The following is a 21,551-nucleotide window of genomic DNA, read 5'->3' as shown; positions in this document are numbered from 1 at the left end:
TTGCTTGTCCAGTTACTACTATATGTAACTACAGAACCCAAGTGCCAAGTCAAGTCAACCTCCATCTCTCTCTGGTATAGTTCTCTCTCCTCTTCCCTTAGCCTTCCAACTGCTCTGGTATAGTTCTCTCTCCTCTCTTCCCTTAGCCTTCCAACTGCAACCAGCATATATAGAATTTAGAAAGATGGTGCTAATTGAGGAGTCAGGAAATGATGCTGAAGCCAACATTGCCGTGCCCGGGACTGGGGCCGCGGCCCAGCAGAGGGTTGTGCCCAAACGCTCTTTAAATTAGTAAGTTCCTACCAAACAAACAGTATTTCAAACACTACATAATTGCTGAAGTGTTTTTTTTTTTTCTTTGGGTAAAAGATGTACTAAACTTAGAATTATAGGTGCTATCGGGTTGGGTCGGGTCCGGATACTATTATATTTGGACCCGTACCCTAAAAGTGTTCGGGTCCAAATTTCGATCCATACACTTATTTGTTTCAATTCGGGTCGGGTCCGGATCCGGGTATCTATCTATCCGTAGATATTTCGGGTCCAGTCTTTTGGTTCCAGGTAGATATATACTCATAACTTGTTTGTAGATTGTAGGGTTCGGTTCGGATACGGGACGGTTCCGGATCCGGAGCGGATATATGTCACAAAAAAATCAAGAGGATGGAGAGAAAATAACTTTTGAAAAAAAATATTGAAGAAGAGATATAATTTTTAAAAAGTAAAATATTAGAGATGATGATTTAATTTTCTATGGTTCAAAAAATTTATGAATGAAATACTAATAATTTGTAGAAATGACATATCAATGAGAGCAATAAATTTTCATTATTATGCAGAGGATATCAAGGCAAATATTGAAGGATGTATCCATAGTAATAAATTTTATTTAAAAAATTAATGCGGCTGTTATAGAAGGAATAAATTTGGTATCCATCTATGTGTATAAACATAGTGAATGAATATGTCACTGCATTCTATTTTCTCATATTAAAAAAAGTACTGGACTCACCACGGCTTATGCAAAAATTAATATGCAAAGTTGTATTTTTATATATTAATAGTTATTAATATATGTTTTATCGGATATTTATACGGGTATCGGGTTGGGTTCGGTTATGGGTCGGATAATTAAATGAAACCCATATCCTACCCATTATAGTATCGGTTCCGGTTCGGATCCGGGTCGGATATTAAATTATTAATTTTGTAACCATACCCATAATTTAACCGGTTATATTTTTTAAACCATACCCTATCCAAATTAATCGGATCCGGATCGGTTCCGGGTCGGATCCGGTTTGGTTCCGGATCGAGTCCGGGTCATCGGGTAAAAGTAGCACCTCTACTTAGAATGGAAACACAAATAACTGAGGAAATTAGTCCCATTCAAGTATTCATTCATCCTGCTATTAAGGATTGCAATTCATTCAAGTATTCATTCATCTAATTCTTTTTATGAAATTTTGGTTGCCTTAATAAAATTAGTCATGTTAAACCCTACTTCAACAATCAATTCTGCAATGAACACCCAATTGTGTACAATTAGACCAAAATTTATACTGACTATTCATATTAAGGCCCGACTAAACCAGCTTTGCGCCCCCAATTGGTAATTTTGTTGTACTATTCTACTTCAACAGATTTAATTATTGAATGGTTGCATTGAAATTAATTAGTCTGCAAATTATTGTATCACATGCATCTTAATTAAATTATCCTTTTGCAGCGTGATTAATTTTGCCTATGTTTATCATCAAGCAGAGAAGATACTTGCTCCCTGTGGTACTGTTCAATCAATTACTGAATTGGTAAAATATTTTCATTTTGTTAATGAAAACTAAAATCCATACCTGTACCAGTTAAAAGGTATATACGGCAGGTGCTGAATGAAGTCATCTTTGTTTTTGTAGGCTGCGCATTTATCAACACACATGCAATTAGTTGTGCCAAGACAACAACTCGTTGTGCCAAGACAACAACTCGTTGAGCCACCACCAGCACAGAAGCTTAGATTCACTAAAGAAATCCCAGCTGAAATATTCACAAATGACACTATTGATCTCAAAATCGAACTGGTAAACATCGAATCTGGCTTAATATGCAGCACTGGAGAACCTGCCTCACCTTTGAAAGTGGAAATATTCATCACTACAGGCAGTTTCCCCTCAAAAGATCGGAAGCTCAGAAAGTGTAAACCGTTGTGTCCAAGGAACAAAGCAACAATGCCATTGTTGGTTCAAGTCACCGGCACAAAAACTGCAAGGAGAGGTTGCAGCTTCAAAAACAAATCTGTTTCTGAGCTGCGCAATGGAAGAGCTGTTGTCAAAGTCAAAATAACTGACAACTCAAGCTGGGTCAGGAGTAAGATGTTTAAGTTGGTAGCACGTGTCGTGAAGGGGAGTTACCAAGGGAGGAGGATCAAGGAAGCTTTGTCAGAAGCCTTTGCTGTCAAAGAAGCTAAACTAAAAGGTACTTGAGATGATACTTAATCTTTTGTAAGAAATCTTAGTTTTAATCTTAATTTCACATTTATGTGGAGTACAAATATTGTGATGATACGTATGTAATTAAAGAACTTTCAACAATTTAAGTTCATGAATCAAATTGCTCAGTTGATGTTAAACTAGGCTTAATTTATTTGGTGTGCTTTTTAGTGAAACTTACTATTCTTAATCCTCTGATTAAATATCCCTTTGTGATAATTTATTATTCAATCAATTTCTTTTTTCCAAAAGAACAACTATTTTATAAGGATAGAATAATCCCTTACTTTTTTGTTTCCTCGTGCGCTTTTGACAGGTAAGAAGGCTGATGTCCCGTCTCCTACAGATCCAACATCGAAGCTAAATAATGTGGGAAAGAAGTATTGTAAAATATTGCAAGATATGGGAATCAACACTGTGCATGATTTCCTGAACAAGTTAGAGTCTGACCCTGAGGGATTAAAGGCGGTAAGTTTTAATAAGATAATTTAGCTTTCCCTTTTCTTATTATAATCCATCTCTCAATCTGATTTTTTGTACTGACAAACCAAAGAAGATTATATTATACCAGGGTGGTTTAGTAGAAAACTACCAAAGCCTTAATAATTTCCTTTTTTAGGAATATTTTTTTTTCCTGTACTAAAATTCAATGTTTTGATGCAAAATCAGAAATTAGGCATGCAAAATACGAAATGGGAATCAACTGTAGACCATGCAAGACAATGTAAAGTCAGCCCGGAACAGGTAAACGCCCCCTTCAACACTCTGGATCTGCCACTAACTAAAACTGACTCAACGGTTATCCACAAACAAACAAAAAATTGTCGATATATTTTGTTATGATTTGTATGTTATAAATCAATTTTGATGCAATTTGGAAATCATTTGGCCACCGATCAAATAATAAAAACTCAACTTCTAAGTTTTTGATTGCTTGATGAATGACCAATCAGTTTTCAAAGCATACCAAAGTTCATACATGACGTATCTAAATCATAGAAAACAAATCCTACTATTTTAATAACTGTTTAGATGATTGTCTCGGTTATTAAATAATTTTCTTGTCAAAACGACCAAAGCCGGTTAGTTTTTAAGTTGGATGGTTTAACACAAAAGCCTCATTTTGCAATTCCGAATTGAGAATTGATAGTTTGTTAATAAAAAACAGGAACCGAGCATGACTGAGACAAATGAAGAAACATTTGCACCTGGTCAGGATATCAATGTTCAACAGGAACCAAACATAACTGATTTGCCGCATACACCAGAAATTCAGGCACAATATAAGGTTAGACCTATTTCAATTGGCATGATAAACTCTAATTTTGAGTGTGAGGATTTAAACAGGCTATAGATGTAGTACCTTTTTTTTAAAGGAATTAGGCAAAATACTATTGTTAATTTCATTAAACAAAGAAAAAGAATCACACACACACACACATATATATAGGTTACATGAAGGGGGAAATGGAAAAAAAAAATAGTATTATTCATTAAACAGAGTAGTACTTTAAAGTTTAAACCATGGAGTTATTTACTGTGATTTGTTTATAATAGTGTTTCTAGTTTTAGAGTTTTCAGTTGTGGAATCATATCCATCTGCTACTGGCAATGAATTCTCTTCATTTCATTATTGTCTTTCAGTTTTGTTTAATTTATGAATTGAATTGCTTAATTGAGGCTCTAAGTCAGCACAAAAAGATCCTAGAGGTTGTTCATTCTATTACAATTTAACATATGAATAATATTATGGTTCATTCTATTACCATTTAACATCTGATACTTTGGGCAGGCTATGAAAATTTATTATACTTAAACACTGAGGTGTAATCCTCACTTTGATTTTTGCATTTGAAGGTCATGGGGCAACAAAGAGATTTTTTTGAAGGTGAGGTTTTTGGGGAAATGCCTGAACAAGCTTCAACTAGTCAAGGTAATTAATGCAATCAAATTTGTATGGTTTTGTGGGTTTTTTTTATATTATTCATTTATTCTCATTATTTCTCTTTATCATTTGTTCTCTGTGTTTGTGCTTTTTCAGGGATGACTGGTTCAAATTTGAATCAAGGACTGATATCAAATTTCGCCCGGCTAGAAAGTAGTAATCAATGTAATGCAATTTCTAATTTCTAATTTTTTGTGGGCTTTATTTGAAGTATTCTTCTTAATTTCTGCATCGCAGGCTAATTGTTGTTTCTTTTTTGTCTCTAGGGAATTATCCATATTTCTATGCTGAAAGCCCTCCTAATGACGATCAACCACTTTGGAATTTTTCATAAAAAATTTGGATTCCAATGGGGAAAAGAAAAGAAAAAAGAAAGGTTTATGAGTGTTTTTATTCTCTTTCTTAAGACAAGAATTTTTCTAAACTTGTACATATTAGTTGCTGCATCCACTTTAATGATTGTTTTATTTTATTTTTTCATAGCAAAACACTTGTTAGTACTTAAAATTGTGTATACATTGTTTGATTTTAATGTAAAACTTAGTGTAAAGAATTGTTTTTTTTTTTTTTCACCTTTTTCTTGTTTTAATGTTTCACAAATGAGAGAGAAAAAAGAAGGAAACAAAACCTTGATTCAGAGGAAGTGTTTTAATATTTTATTTATATGCGGTATGCGGAAAATCACTGCATATTGCAGACTGCATTTGCGGATTTTGATACGGACTTATATATGCGGATTTTAAATGAGAATTTATATATATATATAAACAAGTATACAGTAATATGTGGTATAAATCACTGTTAATATACTTTAAACCGATAATATACTATAAATCGGTAATATGTGGTATAAACCACTGTTAATATACTCTAAAGCGGTATTTTTATCACTGTTAATATACTCTAAACTGATAATATGCTATAAACTGCATATTCGGACTGAATATAGATTTTCTATTTGAGTTGCAACCGAATATAAATATTCGACCGAATAAACAGAATATTACTGCACTGATCAGAGGTCGTCCCATATCTGGCATTAACATAACCCATTTGCTTGAACACACAACACACCGCTTAAAATGATCCCCAACTACATTGATAGCAGGGCCCACGGATCAGAGAAAGTAGCAACCGAGCAAAATTAAGATTGATCCGCACTACATATTAATATTTTCGTTCAAACAAAATCGGTCTGAAGTGTTGAACATGATCTCCATATAAAAATATACTTTTATATATATATATATATATATATATATATATAGAGCTAGGCTACGGTGAGTTGCGAAGTAAAGCGACTATTTTATTTCACGCTCATATTTTGCGATTTTAAAGTTCAAAACGTCGATCCGAACCGTTCATCTTGTTCTTCATATTGAAATGTGATTGGAGACCAAATTTTACATTTTTTGGAATTTTTTTACTATTTCTTAAGCAATTTTGAAAGTCGCTGATCTGATGGTTCAGAAAATTTTACTGTTTTTACTGTTCACAGCAAAACAGCAATTTTAAAAAATGCTTAATAAATAGTAAAAAAATTGCAAAAAATGTAAAATTTGGTCTCCAAGCACATTTCAATATGGATTAAATATCTAACGGTTTGGATCGGTAATTTGGACTTTCAAAATAAAAATACGGCATGAAGTAGAAACGCGTTTTACTTCGCAACTCACCGTAGCCCATCTCATATATATATATATATATATATATATATATATATATGGTCTGTCTAAATTGCTGCTGGCAGCATTTCGGCAGAGGTGCTGCCGGGGCTATATTTAGCTGTGTGATGTCCAAACAACAAATCCAAACCGTTAGATGTTTAATCTATATTATAATCTACTTGGAGACCAAATTTTACATTTTTTGGAATTTTTTTACTATATATTAAGCTGGTTTGAAAACCGCTGATTTCAGTAAATTTCTGCAGCATTGAAATCAGCGGTTTTCAAACCAGCTTAATATATAGTAAAAAAATTCCAAAAAATGTAAAATTTGGTCTCCAAGTAGATTATAATATAGATTAAACATCTAACGGTTTAGATTTGTCGTTTGAATATCAAAAAATAGAAAAAACAGTGGCAGCACCGCCGGCAGAAATGCTGCCGGCAACAAATTAGCCACAGCCTATATATATATATATAGAGTAAAGCTAGCGTGTGACATGCTCACCAAGAAAGTTTGGTGAGCATAACTCCAAAAGTATATCGGATCGACGTCAAATGCCAAATCCAAACCGTTGAAATCCATGTACTTCATGAGTGATGCATATACATGCAAAATTTTGAAAGTTTCGAGTTTATTTGCTACACGGTCAAGTGGTCAAAGAAATAATAAAAATTGAATATATAAAATAACTTATAATAAAATGTTCATTTCTTTGACCACTTGACCGTGTAGCAAATAAACTCGAAACTTTCAAAATTTTGCATATATATGCATCACTCATGAAGCACATGGATTTCAACGGTTTGGATTTGGCATTTGACGTCGATCCGATATACTTTTGGAGTTATGCTCACCAAACTTTCTTGGTGAGCATGTCACACGCTAGCTTTACTCATATATATATATATAATGAGTTAGGCTGGGGTGCTATGGATAGCATAGTGGCCTCTATGCTACGGCTCAATATTCAAGTTTTCAAAATTCAAACGGTCGATCCGAACCGTTCATCTTATTCTCCATATTAATATCTGTTTGGAGACCAAATTTTATAATTTTCTGAATTTTTTTACTATTTATTAAGCCACTTTGAAAATCGCTAATCCAACGGTTTTACTGTTTTGTGCAGCCACCGTTGGATCAACAATTTTGTAAAATACTTAATAAATAGTAAAAAAATTCATAAAAATGTAAAATTTGGTCTCCAAGCAGATATTAATATGGAGAATAAGATGAACGGTTCGGATCGACCGTTTGGATTTTGAAAACTCGAATATTGAGCCGTAGCATAGAGACCACTATGTTATCCATAGCACCCCAGCCTAACTCTATATATATATATATATATATATCAAATTTTACATTTTTTATAATTTTCTTACTTTTTTTTAAAAAAAAGAAGTAGAAAATCGGTTGATTTAAAAATTCTATCAATTCAAAACTAGTAATTTTGTACCAATCTAAATAATTCTAAACTAAATAAAGATATTAATGTGCTATGCATTGTACCATACTACCATAGCCTCGATCTTTTATGAATATCTTTTGATTAATCTTCAATGTTGTTTGTTGCAGTCTCTGAATTATTTTGCTCACAATTATGGAGTTTAAACAGAGACCGGTAAAATCCTTCTTTCAATAGTAGAACTATTTATCTTTTCTAGTAATTAGACCAGTGTTGTAAATAACAGTATGCAATTATCGAATGAACAGGGTACTGCTAAACGATTAATTGGAAATAATTGAAAATAATCAGCTATAATTGAAAATAATTGACCGTTTAATTAGAAAAAATCCGTGACGGCGATTAATAAGCCTATTAATCAGTCTAAATGAGTGTCTTTTACAACACTACATTAGACCGTGCTAAGAGGTATTTTTTTGTTTAGTATGTTGTAATTGACTGTTCGTAGCAAAATACGCAGCACATATATGTTAGTTTTCTATTTAAAATGGTCATGTACATTTAGAATTTAGAGTTTAGGATTTACCGATTTAGGGTTTAGGGTCATGTATATTTTGACATCTTTTAAATGTTATTTTTAAAAATTGAACTTGCGTCTTTTTGAAGAGAGACGAGGATTCGTCACTGTTATTTTAATATCTTTTGATTAATCTTCAAAAAGATGCAAGTTCAATTTTAAAAATAAAATTTAAAAGATGTTAAAATAATTCCTTTTAATTTATTATTTGGATATCCAACAGAGGCAATACATTAGGCTGTCTCGACATATCTATATAATGATAAATATAATAATAATGATAAATATAATATGGTTAATTCACATAAAAGTTGTAGTTGCTATCATAGTGGCAAATGAATTATTTGGGTTTGGTTCAGCGAGGTCAAAAATTCGTGATTTGGAAATAATTCTGATATAATTCGAGAATGATTCGAAATTATTCAGACTAGATATCTCAGTCCTGCAAAAGAACAAAAAAAATGTTATTGTAAAAATTCATGAATAATTCGGAAAATTCGGAAAAAAAATTCGTAAAATTTGCAAATTATTCTGGTTCAATTTGGTCAAAGTTTGGTCAACCAAATAATTCGGCGTTCGATTCGGCATCACCAAAAAAATGAATTATTCGGATTTAATTTGTAAATAATTCGCGAATCTTGTGACTATATAGTTTCTATTACATATGACATACAATTAGGGGTGAAAACGGAGCTAGATTATCCGACGGATATCCGCTCGGAATCCGTATCCGAATTTAAACGGAGCGGATAGTTCCAAATACGGATCTGGATAATTTATTAAGATGGACAAATTCCCTAGATTCAGATAATATCCGTATTGGCTAAATGGATCGGATATCCGCACTATCCAAAATCAAATCCAATTTTAATTTTTCTCTCTTTGCACTCCCATGAAACAGCTGTGCATGCCTTTGTTTATATATGATATGTTGCTTTCAACAATACTATTTGTGAGACTATTCGATACTACTTGATATACCGGACAATGGGGCCAAGCCCAGTCTACGAATCAATATTTATATTTAACTATTAAAGTAATATTGGGCCAAGCCCAGTCTACGGATCAAATATGTAAACTATTTAAAATAAATTTGCACATAACCCTCTCCCTCTATGTAGAGAGCTTTAAAGATTAATGGTTGAACCACTACACCACATCAATCTTCTGTCATGATTCTTTTATTTTGTCTATATATTATATCAATACATTATTTTTCCATCTCCTTTAACTTATAGTTATCAATAATATTAATATTTAATTTTTTAATTAATATTTGTATCTTAGAAGTTCATATATCTTAATTATCTAACCATTATTTATTTTTTATCCGTATTCGAATCCGTATCCGTAGACTATCCGTATCCGTTTAAGGCGAATTTGATTTTGATTTTTGATATCCGTTTACTATCTATATCTGTATTCGTATCCGCTCATTATCCGACTGATGTGAATATGGTATCAGCATTATCCGCTCCGTTTTCACCCCTACATACAATATACTATAATATTCGTAATCACGAGTAAAGGTGATGAATAAGCAATACGGCATATATCTGAAAATTATGATAAATATAAAAACGATGAACATTTAATTAAACAAAAAGAAAAATATCTAATAGAATGAATATCCTTTTTACATTTTATGTACAATTGGTATATTTTTAAACTGTCAAAATTATTTACCTTCATTTGTTTTCTATAGTAAAATTCGTTAATTGGACCCAAATCTTTATATTTGCTGGCCACTACAATAAACTAAATTAAAAAGTAAAATTAAATAAAATAGGCAAATTAAATTTGGCTAATTACAATGCAACTTTCAAACAAATCCAGTCCAAACAAATCTTTTCTAGATACAGTGTTGTTGATTCAACCCTATAAAAGTTGAGTTTGAAATTTTGGAGGTATGCAACCCTATAAAAGTTGAGTTTGAAATTTGAATAGAAAAGTCGACACAGTGCAATTTTATGTGTAGGCCTAATCAGGCCAAAATTTCATCTATCTTTATAGTGTAAGTATAGCTGTAGATTGGGTTGTTAACGAGTTGGTTCGGTTCTAGTTAGGTTCTAACTCAGCTTGTTAATTTTGGACTGAACTACAGCCGAACGAGCTGAATTTAGGACATCCGAGCTAAAATCTCAGCTTGAACTTGTGACAAGTCAGCTCGAGTTAGCTCGCGAGTTGACGAGTTGGCTCGCTGGATCTAATGTACTGGATCTTGTTTTAAGAAGGAAATAAATTCTACAAACTTTTTGAATCAAGCTGAATTGAGCTAGACAGTATAAAATGAACACAAATTCATACAAATTCACAAATTGATACCTAGTTGAGTTGGCGAGCAAGCTAGGCCCCAGCTTGAACTCGCTAATTCTAGACCAAACTAGTAGCGAGCTGGCTCATTAACAGCCTGGTCCAGTAATGAGCAAGCTGTTAGCGAACGAATTAGATGCGAGTCATGATCGAGTCACAAGCTACGAGCTTTTTTGCGACCCTTAGCTCTAGATGTCATCTTGTTTTCATATCGATATTTATGAGAAAGTTTAATTTGTTATTTTTGTATTTTTGAAAAAAAAAAGTTGATTTTTAAGTCTCTATTTCTTTGTGTTATTTTTGTATTTTTGAAAAAAGAAGTTGATTTTTAAGTCTCTATTTCTTTTTAATGAGTCGGCTGCGGCCATTTTTTTTAATACCCCAAAAAAAAAGAAAAATATGAAAAATAACCTCTGTTTTGGATTTTTTTCATATATGCCCTGACCGCCTGAAAACGGAGCGGGCCAAAATTTTAGCAAACCGCCCATTGTGTGGGCGCTTCATGCCATTACCAAACCGCCCATATAATGGGCGGTCCACCTTTTTTTTTTTTTTTAAGTTTTGTTTTTTTTTAAACAGAAATTTTTTTTATTTTTTGTATTGAAATATTGAATATATTTCTTTAAAAATAGATGAAATACAATATAATTTAATTTATTAGAAAGACTAAAACAAATAACTCGGATCAATATTTTTCAGGCCGGATTTTTCGCGGCTGTAAGAAAAATTAATATATTTATTTATGTGTTATTGGACAAAAATAAAAATGCTTAGATTCCGAGTAATTGATCCCGGTTCAAAAGTTACTTCTATGTAATCTAGAAAATATTATAATCCTTCTAGGACATTTAATTTATAAAAAGTTGTATCTATTTTTGAAAAAAAATAAAAACTTTAAGTTATTTAATAATTGTTATTCAAAAAGAATTCTCAAAATAGATACAACTTTTTATAAATTAAATCTACTAGAAGGATTATAATATTTTTTAGATTACATAGAAGTGACTTTTGAACCGGGATCAATAACTCGGAATCTAAGTATTTTTATTTTTGTCCAATAACACATAAAGAAATATATTAATTTTTCTTACAGCCGCGAAAAATCCGGCCTGAAAAATATTGATCCGGGTTATTTGTTGCAGTCTTTCTAATAAATCAAATTATATTGTATTTCATCTATTTTTAAAAAAATATATTCAACATTTCTAATATTTCAATACAAAAAATAAAAAAATTTCTGTTTAAAAAAAAACTTTCAAAAAAATAAAAAAATGAACCGCCCCAGGCTTGGGCGGTTTGGGGTTCTAATTTTTTTTTTTTTAAAGTTTTTTTTTTATACAGAAATTTCTTTATTTTTTTATTTTTGGTATTGAAATATTAGAATTCATGAATATATTTCTTTAAAAGTAGATGAAATACAATATAATTTGATTTATTAGAAAGACTGCAACAAATAACCCGGATCAATATTTTTCAGGCCGGATTTTTCGCGGCTGTAAGAAAAATTAATATATTTCTTTATGTGTTATTGGACAAAAATAAAAATGCTTAGATTCCGAGTTATTGATCCCGGTTCAAAAGTCACTTCTATGTAATCTAAAAAATATTATAATCCTTCTAGTAGATTTAATTTATAAAAAGTTGTATCTATTTTGAGAATTCTTTTTGAATAACAATTATTAAATAACTTAAAGTTTTTATTTTTTTTCAAAAATAGATACAACTTTTTATAAATTAAATGTCCTAGAAGGATTATAATATTTTCTAGATTACATAGAAGTAACTTTTGAACCGGGATCAATTACTCGGAATCTAAGCATTTTTATTTTTGTCCAATAACACATAAATAAATATATTAATTTTTCTTACAGCCGCGAAAAATCCGGCCTGAAAAATATTGATCCGGGTTATTTGTTGTAGTATTTCTAATAAATTAAATTATATTGTATTTCATCTATTTTTAAAGAAATATATTCAATATTTCTAATATTTCAATACAAAAAAAAATAAAAAATAAAAAAATTTCTGTTTAAAAAAAACAAAACTTAAAAAAGAAAAAAAAAAAAAAAAAAAAAAGTGGACCGCCCATTATATGGGCGGTTTGGTAATGGCATGAAGCGCCCACACAATGGGCGGTTTGCTAAAATTTTGGCCCGCCCCGTTTTCAGGCGGTCAGGGCATATATGAAAAAAATTCAAAACAGAGGTTATTTTTCATATTTTTCTTTTTTTTTGGGGTATTAAAAAAAATGGCCGGAAGTCAGACTATCCATCATCTTTTTCAAACACTTGTTATTATAACAAGAAATTTTCTCCATCCGAAATTCAAATTTATAACGTCCCACATCAGAAAACATGTACCTCTGCAAGTGCAATTAGATCAAATGTCAATTCTTATTTAAGCCTCTATATTTCATTAATCATGACATCAGATGTCAATAATTACACTAAAGAAAAAAAAAGGAAACGAGAAATTCTGAAAGACTTAATCAATAGATTAGTTAAAAAAAAAAAAATCTAATTTGTGGACTATTTTCAACTTCAAATTATATCCGTATTCGTTTTTATTTTTCGAATAAGAATATCTGCTTTTTATAATAGTGAATTACATAATATTTTCATAATATATATTAAATTATATGGTATATATCCAATATTGGAATACAGATAATTAAAATTTAAAACTATATTTGTTTCCGTATCAACACGAATATTTGGATATCATACGACCAGTTTGGTATCAACACGGATATTTTGATATATGATTTTTATAATGATGAATTACATAATATTTTCATAATATATATTAAATTATATGATGTATATGTACTATTTAAATACAGATAATTAAAATTTCAAAGATATTCATATCCGTATCAGTACGGATATTCAGATATCATATGACCCGTTTGCTGCACCTCTAGATTAAGCCCTTCGCACCAACTCTTTCACAAGTAATTAATCAATTCAATCAAATAGCAAATTCAATCTTAATCTATTTTTAAATATGAAGGACGAGAAAGCAAGTATAAGAAATTGAATAGTAGGCACTAGGCAGTGGGGAAAATGAAACAGAAGTGACAAATGCTTTAATTAGATTTGATTGTGGAAAAGGAAAGTTACTGAATCGAACAAAGCAACAAAATAAATTTCGGTGACGAACACGATTCATCATACAGAAACATGTACAAAGGGAGAGAAGAGACGAGAAAGAGACGCAACAACAACAAAAAGACGAGAAAGAGATGGTCCAGATGAAATGAATGAATGTTCAAATGAAAGGATATCTGTAATCTCACTTGACAGCCCTCTCAAGTCTTTCAAAAAAGAGGAGGGTTTCAATACCTCATTTTTTTTTTTTTATACCTTATCATATCTTATATTTTACATCTTCATTTTTTTCATATTCAAAGTCTAAATTGTCGATCCGAACCGTTCAATATGACATCCATACTAAAATATGATTAGGGATGAAATTTTATATTTTTTGGAATTTTTTACTATTTTTTAAGATGGGTAGAAAATCACTGCTTTTTTCACGATTCAAAAACAGCGATTTTGTACCTATCTTTAAAAATAGTAAAAAAATTCCAAAAAATTTAAAATTTCATCTCCATCCATATTTAGTATAAATATTTTGTTGAACGGTTCGGATCGACAATTTGAACTTTGAAAATGAAAATATAAAATATGAGGTATGATGAGGTATGAAAAAAATGAGGCATTGGAACCCTCCTCTTCAAAACAAGATGAGAAAGAGATGGAATGAATGAATTTTCAAATGAAAGAACTGAAGGTCGGGGGTCCGGATCCCTTGAAGTAACCCAATCTTTCGGTTTTGAATCAGGACCGTCTGATTCGAATCCGTTACTCGATATTGCTTTGCGATTCGAATTCATCTTTCGGGATATACGCGCTCCACTTCAGATAGATTATCTCGATTTTGAATCGGATGGTTCTGATTTAAAACCCAATCTTTGAGTTACTTCACTGGATCTGAACTCAAAGGTCGGAGGAAAATATAATTTCTCAATGTAAGACGTTACATTTTGGATTAAAATGTAATAGTTCGATCAGTTCTTTGGTCCATCAGGTTTGAGATAAATAATGTAGTTTTCAAGGACTATAATGTAAAAATTTCAAATCTGTTCCAGCTTAGATTTCACTAGCTATATATATTTTGGTGCAGAGCAAAGGGGAGCATTCTTATTTAAGTAATTCACCTTAATTCTTTTGAAACTTTACCGTTGCAGGTACGTATATGTATAATATGCAATATGAGAGATATTATCTGAATATCTTTGTTTTTTGTGAATAAAAATTTTAATGATTAAAACGGTTGTTTTTAGGGGTGTAAATAGATAAGGATAATCCGCTCCGTATTCGGAGATTATCCGAATTCGGATTAAACAGATACGGATAATTGCGGATACGGATACATATATTTTTTGCATATGGTAAAATAATGGTGAATACGAATAAAGATAATTTAATGAAAATGAATATCCGTATTCTTATCATCAATTATCCGGATCCGAAATTGCTTCCAACTAACTCCAACTTTACTGATCCGGATAGAAGTTGTTATATAATTATCCAATATTTATTTCAATCTTAGTTGTGGAATAAATGATAATAAAATTTGATTTTCAATTTAATATCTTTTTTGCTGGTAATAGTGCTACAATAGTGTTATTTTATTTTCATTTTACGTCACTCTTTATTCTTTTGTATTCAAGACTTTAGTCCGTAAATGTAGTACGTTTTTAGTTTCCATTAAATTGATTTTATTCATTGTTTTAATATAACAACAAGACACTCTTTTGTATCTTAAAGTATATAACTCAATTATCCGACAATTATTCGTTTCGTATTCATATTCGAATTTGTATTCATAGATTATTCGTTCTATATCCGTATCCATTTAAAACGGATTGAATTTTAAATTTTGATATCCGTAAACGTATCCACTCATTAAAAGACAGAGATTGGTATTAGTATTATCCGCTAAGAATCCGTTCCGTTTACACGCCAGTTGTTTTACATAGATATTGGACGATTAATAAGAAAAAAAAAAACATACAAGCACGAAACGTGGAAAGAGAGTTTTTAAGACCAGAGGAAATAAGATATTGTTAATTATATATATCCGTTCCGACAGATTACGAATATTCTCCGCATTTCTTATCTGCAAATGCAGGGAATTAATTTAAAAAGAGTATTAGACATCAATCAATTGTTCTCTGCTGTGCTTGAATCATAACCTACTATAATAATACAGATAATCAACACGAGAAAATCAATACATGATAAATTAACAGCAATTAACCACCGCCTTTGTTCCACATGGCCACCACCTCCGCCAGTGCCTGACATGCGGCCCCACCTTCTTTCATTCTCCCAGACGCTGCCTCCTTCAGCTCAGCCACCTTCCTCCTGACCCTCTTCCCCTCCTCTCCTTCCATGAGCGTTCTCACCTTTCTCTCTATCTCTTTCCTCTCCACCACCCCATCCCCTCTCCTCTCCAGCCGTAGCGCAATTCCCAGTCCCTCCGACAGCATCACCGCATTCTGTTTCTGTTCAGCGTACAACGGCCATGCAATGATTGGCACACCATGCACCGCCGTTTCCAAGGACGAGTTCCACCCGCAATGGCACACGTAGCCACCGGTTGCCTCGTGGGCAAGCACCTTTATCTGTGGGGCCCATGTTGACACCACCATGCCTCTTTCTTTTGTTCTCTCACGGAAACCTTCTGGCAGGAACTCGAAAGGATCCATGTTTCTGCTAACATCACCGGCATCGCTCGGTCTTCGTACCACCCAGAGAAACCTCTGGCCGCTCGATTCGAGGCCGTACGCCAGCTCATCCATTTGTTCCTTTTTTAGAGTACCACCACTTCCAAATGAAACAAAGACAACTGAATTGGCCTGTTGTTTGTCGAGCCAATCAAGACACTCCGACCCGCTTGCCATGTCTACTGTCGAGCCAGTTTGAATCGATGGCCCAATTGGGTAAATAAGTGGCCGACCAGGCTCATGCTGCCTTAAAATCTTAGCTGCATCTGGTTCAATCTCATCAAATGAATTCACCAAGATCGCCTCTGCCTCCCGGTACTTGTGACCATGATGCACCATCCATTTGTAGGCCACCTTTGATCGGTCCTGGAGCGGTGCAAGAATTTCCGTACCAGGTATCGGGACACAGCCAGGTAATTGGACTGGTTCTGCTAGCTCTTTAAAGTTGCATGTGAGATTGACATCAATTTCAGGCAAGTGTAACAATAGAGAGAGAGTTAACAGATTAGAAGGGAAGAACAAATATGCGCGCAAACTGGCATCACGTGCCGCTTAAAAAGTGTCGGAACTAAACAACTCGGCAACGAAACCCACGACAGTATGACGAGTCTTTAACTCGTTAAGTGCTGCAGTAATGGCCGGGATTAATCGGACGGCTCTGACCGACATGATGGTTTCTGGAGCTGAGTCAGTTGGGATGTCAGAGAGTGACACAGCTGGTAGAGAGAGGGAGGAAATGGAGGAAGGAAGAGAAAAAAAATGAGCTTGTTGCTGTTGGTTCTTGATTGCGGTGCTTGGGATGGTCATGAGCGTGGCCGTGAAACCATGTTTTGTGACTAGGAGCTTGGCGAGCTCGGTCAAGGGGATGAGGTGGCCCATGCCAGGTGTAGCCAGCATGGCAATGTGTGGTGTTGTTGGTTTTGTACCATTCTCCATGGCAAGAGAATTGAGAGAGACAGAGAAAGCAGTGCTGAATTTCTTCTATAACGATCCGATTTATTTGGTTGTATATATAGCGATCCGTCGTTTAATTAAGCTGCATTTTAGCAACGAAAAGACAGCCTTTAAATTCATTAGCACTAAGCATTAATTTTTTTAGTTACCATCTAGTATTTCAAAATTATGACCTTGTATCTTTACCATTGATTATTTGATTCCTTTGAAATTGATATCATACCATTTAGACAGCCGAAATTTTTATTTCTACCATAATCTAAAAATAAAAAATAAAAAAAAATCAAAATACTTAAGTCACATGAAATTTCAAAAACTATCCAGACCGCAGAGCCATTCTGTGGTCCGCAGAATACCAGTATGGACCCAACTTTTTTTTCTTTTTGTCTAAAGACAAATTCCGAAATGTCTATATATGTCTCGAGATTCATGCACAACGTATTTTAACAGTTTCGATTTCTCAAACTTTGATATATCTTAGAGGATGTGAATTCCAAACAAAAAATATTTGATTGTAATTATTGTGCGGACCCATCCATGTTTATGAAATGTTGAACTAAATATTGGGGAGCCCACCCACATTTATGAAATTATGTTGTATCCCATAGGATGTGAAGTCCAACCAAACGTTGATGAAATGTTGAACCAAATTTTGAGATATTTAGTTTCTTTTTTCTTTAGACAAAAAAAGGAAAAAGTTGGGGCCGCAGGGGCATTTTTCAGACCTCAGACTGGGACCGCAGTATGCCTGTGCAGACTTTAGTATTTAGGGCTGCAGAATAGTTCAGCAGCTTGGGTAATTCTCGAATTTCTCATAAACATGGATGTTTTGGTTTTTTTTTTTAATTATGTTAGAAATAAAAATTTCGGTCTAGACAGCTCCAATTTACGTATAACCTAGCATGGTCACAAGATTCACGAATTATAATTCTTTTTTTGATGATGCCGAAATGAACGTTGAATTATTCGGTTGACCAAATTTTGACTGAATTGAATCCAAATAATTCGTGAATTTTATTAATTTGTTCTGAATTTTACAAATTATTCACAAATTTTTTCCGAATTTCCCATAACAATTTTTTTTTCACTTGCAGGACTGAGATCTCTGGTCCGAATAATTCTAAATCATTCCCAAATTTTATCCAAATTATTTCTGAATCATGAATTTTTAACCTTACTGAGCCTAATATGAATAATTTATTTTTCACTTTATAACTTGCTTAGAGCTTCTGAAGTTGCGCATCCGATCATGGCAACTCCAATAATTAATGCTCTCCGCATAAATATTGCGAATTCTCAATAATTAATGGACGCGTAACGTTTCTGATTTCTTTTGCAAAATGGGAAATGGGGTGGTAGTTTATAATTGGAATCTGATGGTAACAAAATATTTTTATATAATAGTGGGTCCTAACAAACATAATATATAATAGTAAATTAAAGAAAAACTATAATCCCAATTCTCAACTTGGAATTCGGATTGTACTGATAGTGGATCCGGTCCGTTCTTGTATTCTGGCACGAATCTTAAAAGTAACCCCTACATTTTACAATAGCTTGTCGGATACTTGTCAAAATCTACGATCAAAAGCGCAGAAAATATATAATATTTTAGTTACAAAGTCAAAAGCTAGTGGGTCCCACCGAAAGGTCTGATTAAAGAATATTTTAGTTAGTTATAAATTATTTAAAAAAGATACCATTATTTGAAGGTGTCAACCAACAAAGCCCTAACTCAGCTTGTTAATTGTAAATTGAATTACAGCCGAGTGAGTTGGAACTATGACATCTGAACTAAAATCTTAGTTTGAAATCGTGACAAGCTAGTTTGAGCTAGCTCGCAAGTAGGATCTGGCTGGATCTTGTTTTAAGAAAAAAAAAAATTCTACAAATTTTTTTGGATCGAGCTGAATTGAGCTAGACAATATAATATATACACAAATTCATACAAATTAACAAATTAATGCCAGCCGAGCTAGCTTGCGATCAAGCTAGGCCCCAACTTAAACTCGTTAATTCTGGATCGAACTAGTGGCAAGCTGGCTCGTTAACAGCTCGGTTAAGTAATGAGCGAGTTGTTAGCGAGAGAGTCACGATCGAGCTACGAGCTTTTTTGCCACCTCTAATTATTTCAACTATTTTTCGTTTGGAGAAATTTTTTATCTCTAAAAATTAAGAAAAAGGAGGAGAGATTAATAGAAAGAGTATATTATAATTTTAATTGGTAGACAGATTGGTAGGACTTTTATCAAACTTAAAAATTAAAAAGTCTGGAACGAATTATACCGATCTAAATTTAGTTTGTTTTTTATTTAATCTGATGCATGGATAGTGGGAATTCTTATATTATATCATTAGTAAAATGTAAAAAGTTTTTCAAAAAATAGATAAAATATTTCTGTTATATATAGATTTTAAGATACTCTATCTATTTTTAAAAACTTTTTATATTTTACTAGAAAAAATTTAAAGAAAAAAATACAAACTGATTTTATATCGGTAGAATTCCTACTTATTCAAACTTGTTTATTTTTAGAATCGGTAGAAATCTTACCGATATTTCTACAAATTAAAAATATAATATTCTCTTTCTGTTTCTCTCTCGTAGTTTATTTTAATTTCTACATATAAAAAGCTACTATTCCAGCTTTTGAAGCGCAGATAATATATAATATAGTTGTTCTCGTCTGCGTGCGACTTGGCTTAAGTCAATGCTCATGACTCATGAGTCATGTCTTCCATTAATAATTTATAATGAAAGCATATTTATTTTTCAATTAAAAGAAGTGCCAAAAGTCGTAAAGAAATCACTTTTTCAACACACCCAACTGTTCAAAATTAATATATTTTTAAAGCAGATAATATAATATATACCTCAATCTAAGGGAAATGCGGGGCATATATGCGGCGGTACCAGCATTATAGAGTCAGGCTAATATGACACTAGTGTTATATCAAACTAAATAACACCACATCTTAAATCCTTAAATCTGTTTTAAGATTCGTACAAAATGAAGTGCTTGAACAGTAAAAACGGATAGTACGAATCTTAAAGCAGATCTAAGGGTTTAAGATGTTGTGTTATTTAGTTTGATATAACACTAGTGTCATATTAGCCTAACTCAGCATTATAAGCTCTAAACTATTCTCGATTGACTTTATAAGAATAATTTGAGCCGTACTATTAAAAGCTCTAAACTATTCGATTGACTTTATAAGCATTATAAGCTCTAAACTATTCAATTTAAAAGGAAAAAAAAAATGCTGAATAAAGGAGCGAACCCCGCTGCACAAGAATAAGATAAAAAATTGTAAATTCGAAATTTAATGTCTACACAAGAATAAGATAAACATATAATATTGACCCCTCTTTTCATATTAAAAAGAAAATTGTTAAAAAATATCAGCTTCGTGGAATTGTCTCCTTTATGTAATTGGAGATCCGATTTTTTTTATTAATACCTTAAAAAATAATTATCAAATTTTCCTTCACATTGAAATTAATTTTAAAAATGCCCTGACCGCCGAAATGTGGGACAGTCAGCTTTTCTTACCAAACTACTCCGTGTTTGAACGGTCGGCTTCTTTTTTTTCTTGTTTTTTACCAAACTGCCCAGCTGCGGGGCGGTCAGTACTTTTTTTTAGAGATCTTAATATTGGAATTTCTTGATAATGAATATTTTTGACAATCTTAACAATATACTTTTAAACTATGTATTTTAAAAATAAAAAATATGAATATGGTGTTGGACTTATATATAGATTGGTTGTCTATAAAAATTTCACGCAATTTTAGTAACATTTGATATTCCAGCAAGGACAATTAAATGTAGACCGCTGCAATAAGGAGAGATTGGAATATATATCGTTTTCATTTGTATATAAAAATGGATAAATAATATAAAAATAAAGTAACTAAATTAATGTTCTATAACTATCATTTATTAAAAAAAAATTAATCCTCAAATTCTTTATTAATTATCGTAAAAAAAAAATTATCTTCAAAAGCATATGATTTCTTTTTCTTTTATGACATGACCTAACATATAATCGTTATAAATATAATATAAATACTAAATAAATCTTTATTAAAAAGAGTGGTTTTGCGTGAGTTATTGAGAGGGAGAAGAAAGAAGACTTTTGCATGCTATCATGCAGAATATTAGTTCATTACTTTTAGCATATCATACTTTGTGAATGCTGCTAGCTATAAATTGTTATATAAGAAATAAAAAACTAAAATTATTTTATGAAATAAGTTTACTTGTCTTTTCTAATTAGAACATTTAGTAAGAAAATATGTGCAGTATATTATAGATTTTGAATATATTTTATAACTTTATAAAAGAGATTAGAGAAAATCAATAAATATATTACAAATATGATTAGATTAATTAAAATAAATG

General features: G+C 32.1%; 1 protein-coding gene and 1 pseudogene across 1 annotated transcript; one reads left to right on the top strand and one right to left on the bottom strand.

Annotated features, from left to right (window-relative positions):
• The first annotated feature begins 105 nt into the window (after window positions 1-105).
• Window positions 106-4,974, top strand: LOC144548169 (uncharacterized). Its single transcript, XM_078296877.1, has 9 exons — window positions 106-291; window positions 1,730-1,811; window positions 1,914-2,472; window positions 2,803-2,954; window positions 3,156-3,230; window positions 3,655-3,774; window positions 4,344-4,419; window positions 4,528-4,596; window positions 4,698-4,974. Exons 1-9 carry the CDS (start codon window positions 185-187, stop codon window positions 4,763-4,765), a joined length of 1,308 nt encoding a protein of 435 aa, XP_078153003.1. The 5' UTR covers window positions 106-184; the 3' UTR covers window positions 4,766-4,974.
• Window positions 4,975-15,529: 10,555 nt separating this feature from the next.
• Window positions 15,530-17,156, bottom strand: LOC144547699 (UDP-glycosyltransferase 72B3 pseudogene; annotated as a pseudogene).
• Between the last annotated feature and the right edge of the window lie 4,395 nt (window positions 17,157-21,551).

The sequence above is a fragment of the Carex rostrata genome, chromosome 32 (assembly GCF_964058835.1).
Source record: "Carex rostrata chromosome 32, lpCarRost1.2, whole genome shotgun sequence".
Lineage (NCBI taxonomy): Eukaryota > Viridiplantae > Streptophyta > Magnoliopsida > Poales > Cyperaceae > Carex > Carex rostrata.
This window is presented reverse-complemented; position numbering and strand designations above follow the sequence as displayed.

What these genes read in the sequence shown, in the direction of transcription:
- LOC144548169 (XM_078296877.1), top strand. Translation starts at nt 185, where the DNA reads ATGGTGCTAATTGAGGAGTCAGGAAATGATGCTGAAGCCAACATTGCC. An exon ending in TTCAATCAATTACTGAATTG is followed by an intron (nt 1,812 to 1,913) that starts GTAAAATATTTT and finishes TTGTTTTTGTAG; the next exon opens with GCTGCGCATTTATCAACACA. An exon ending in GTAAAGTCAGCCCGGAACAG is followed by an intron (nt 3,231 to 3,654) that starts GTAAACGCCCCC and finishes AATAAAAAACAG; the next exon opens with GAACCGAGCATGACTGAGAC.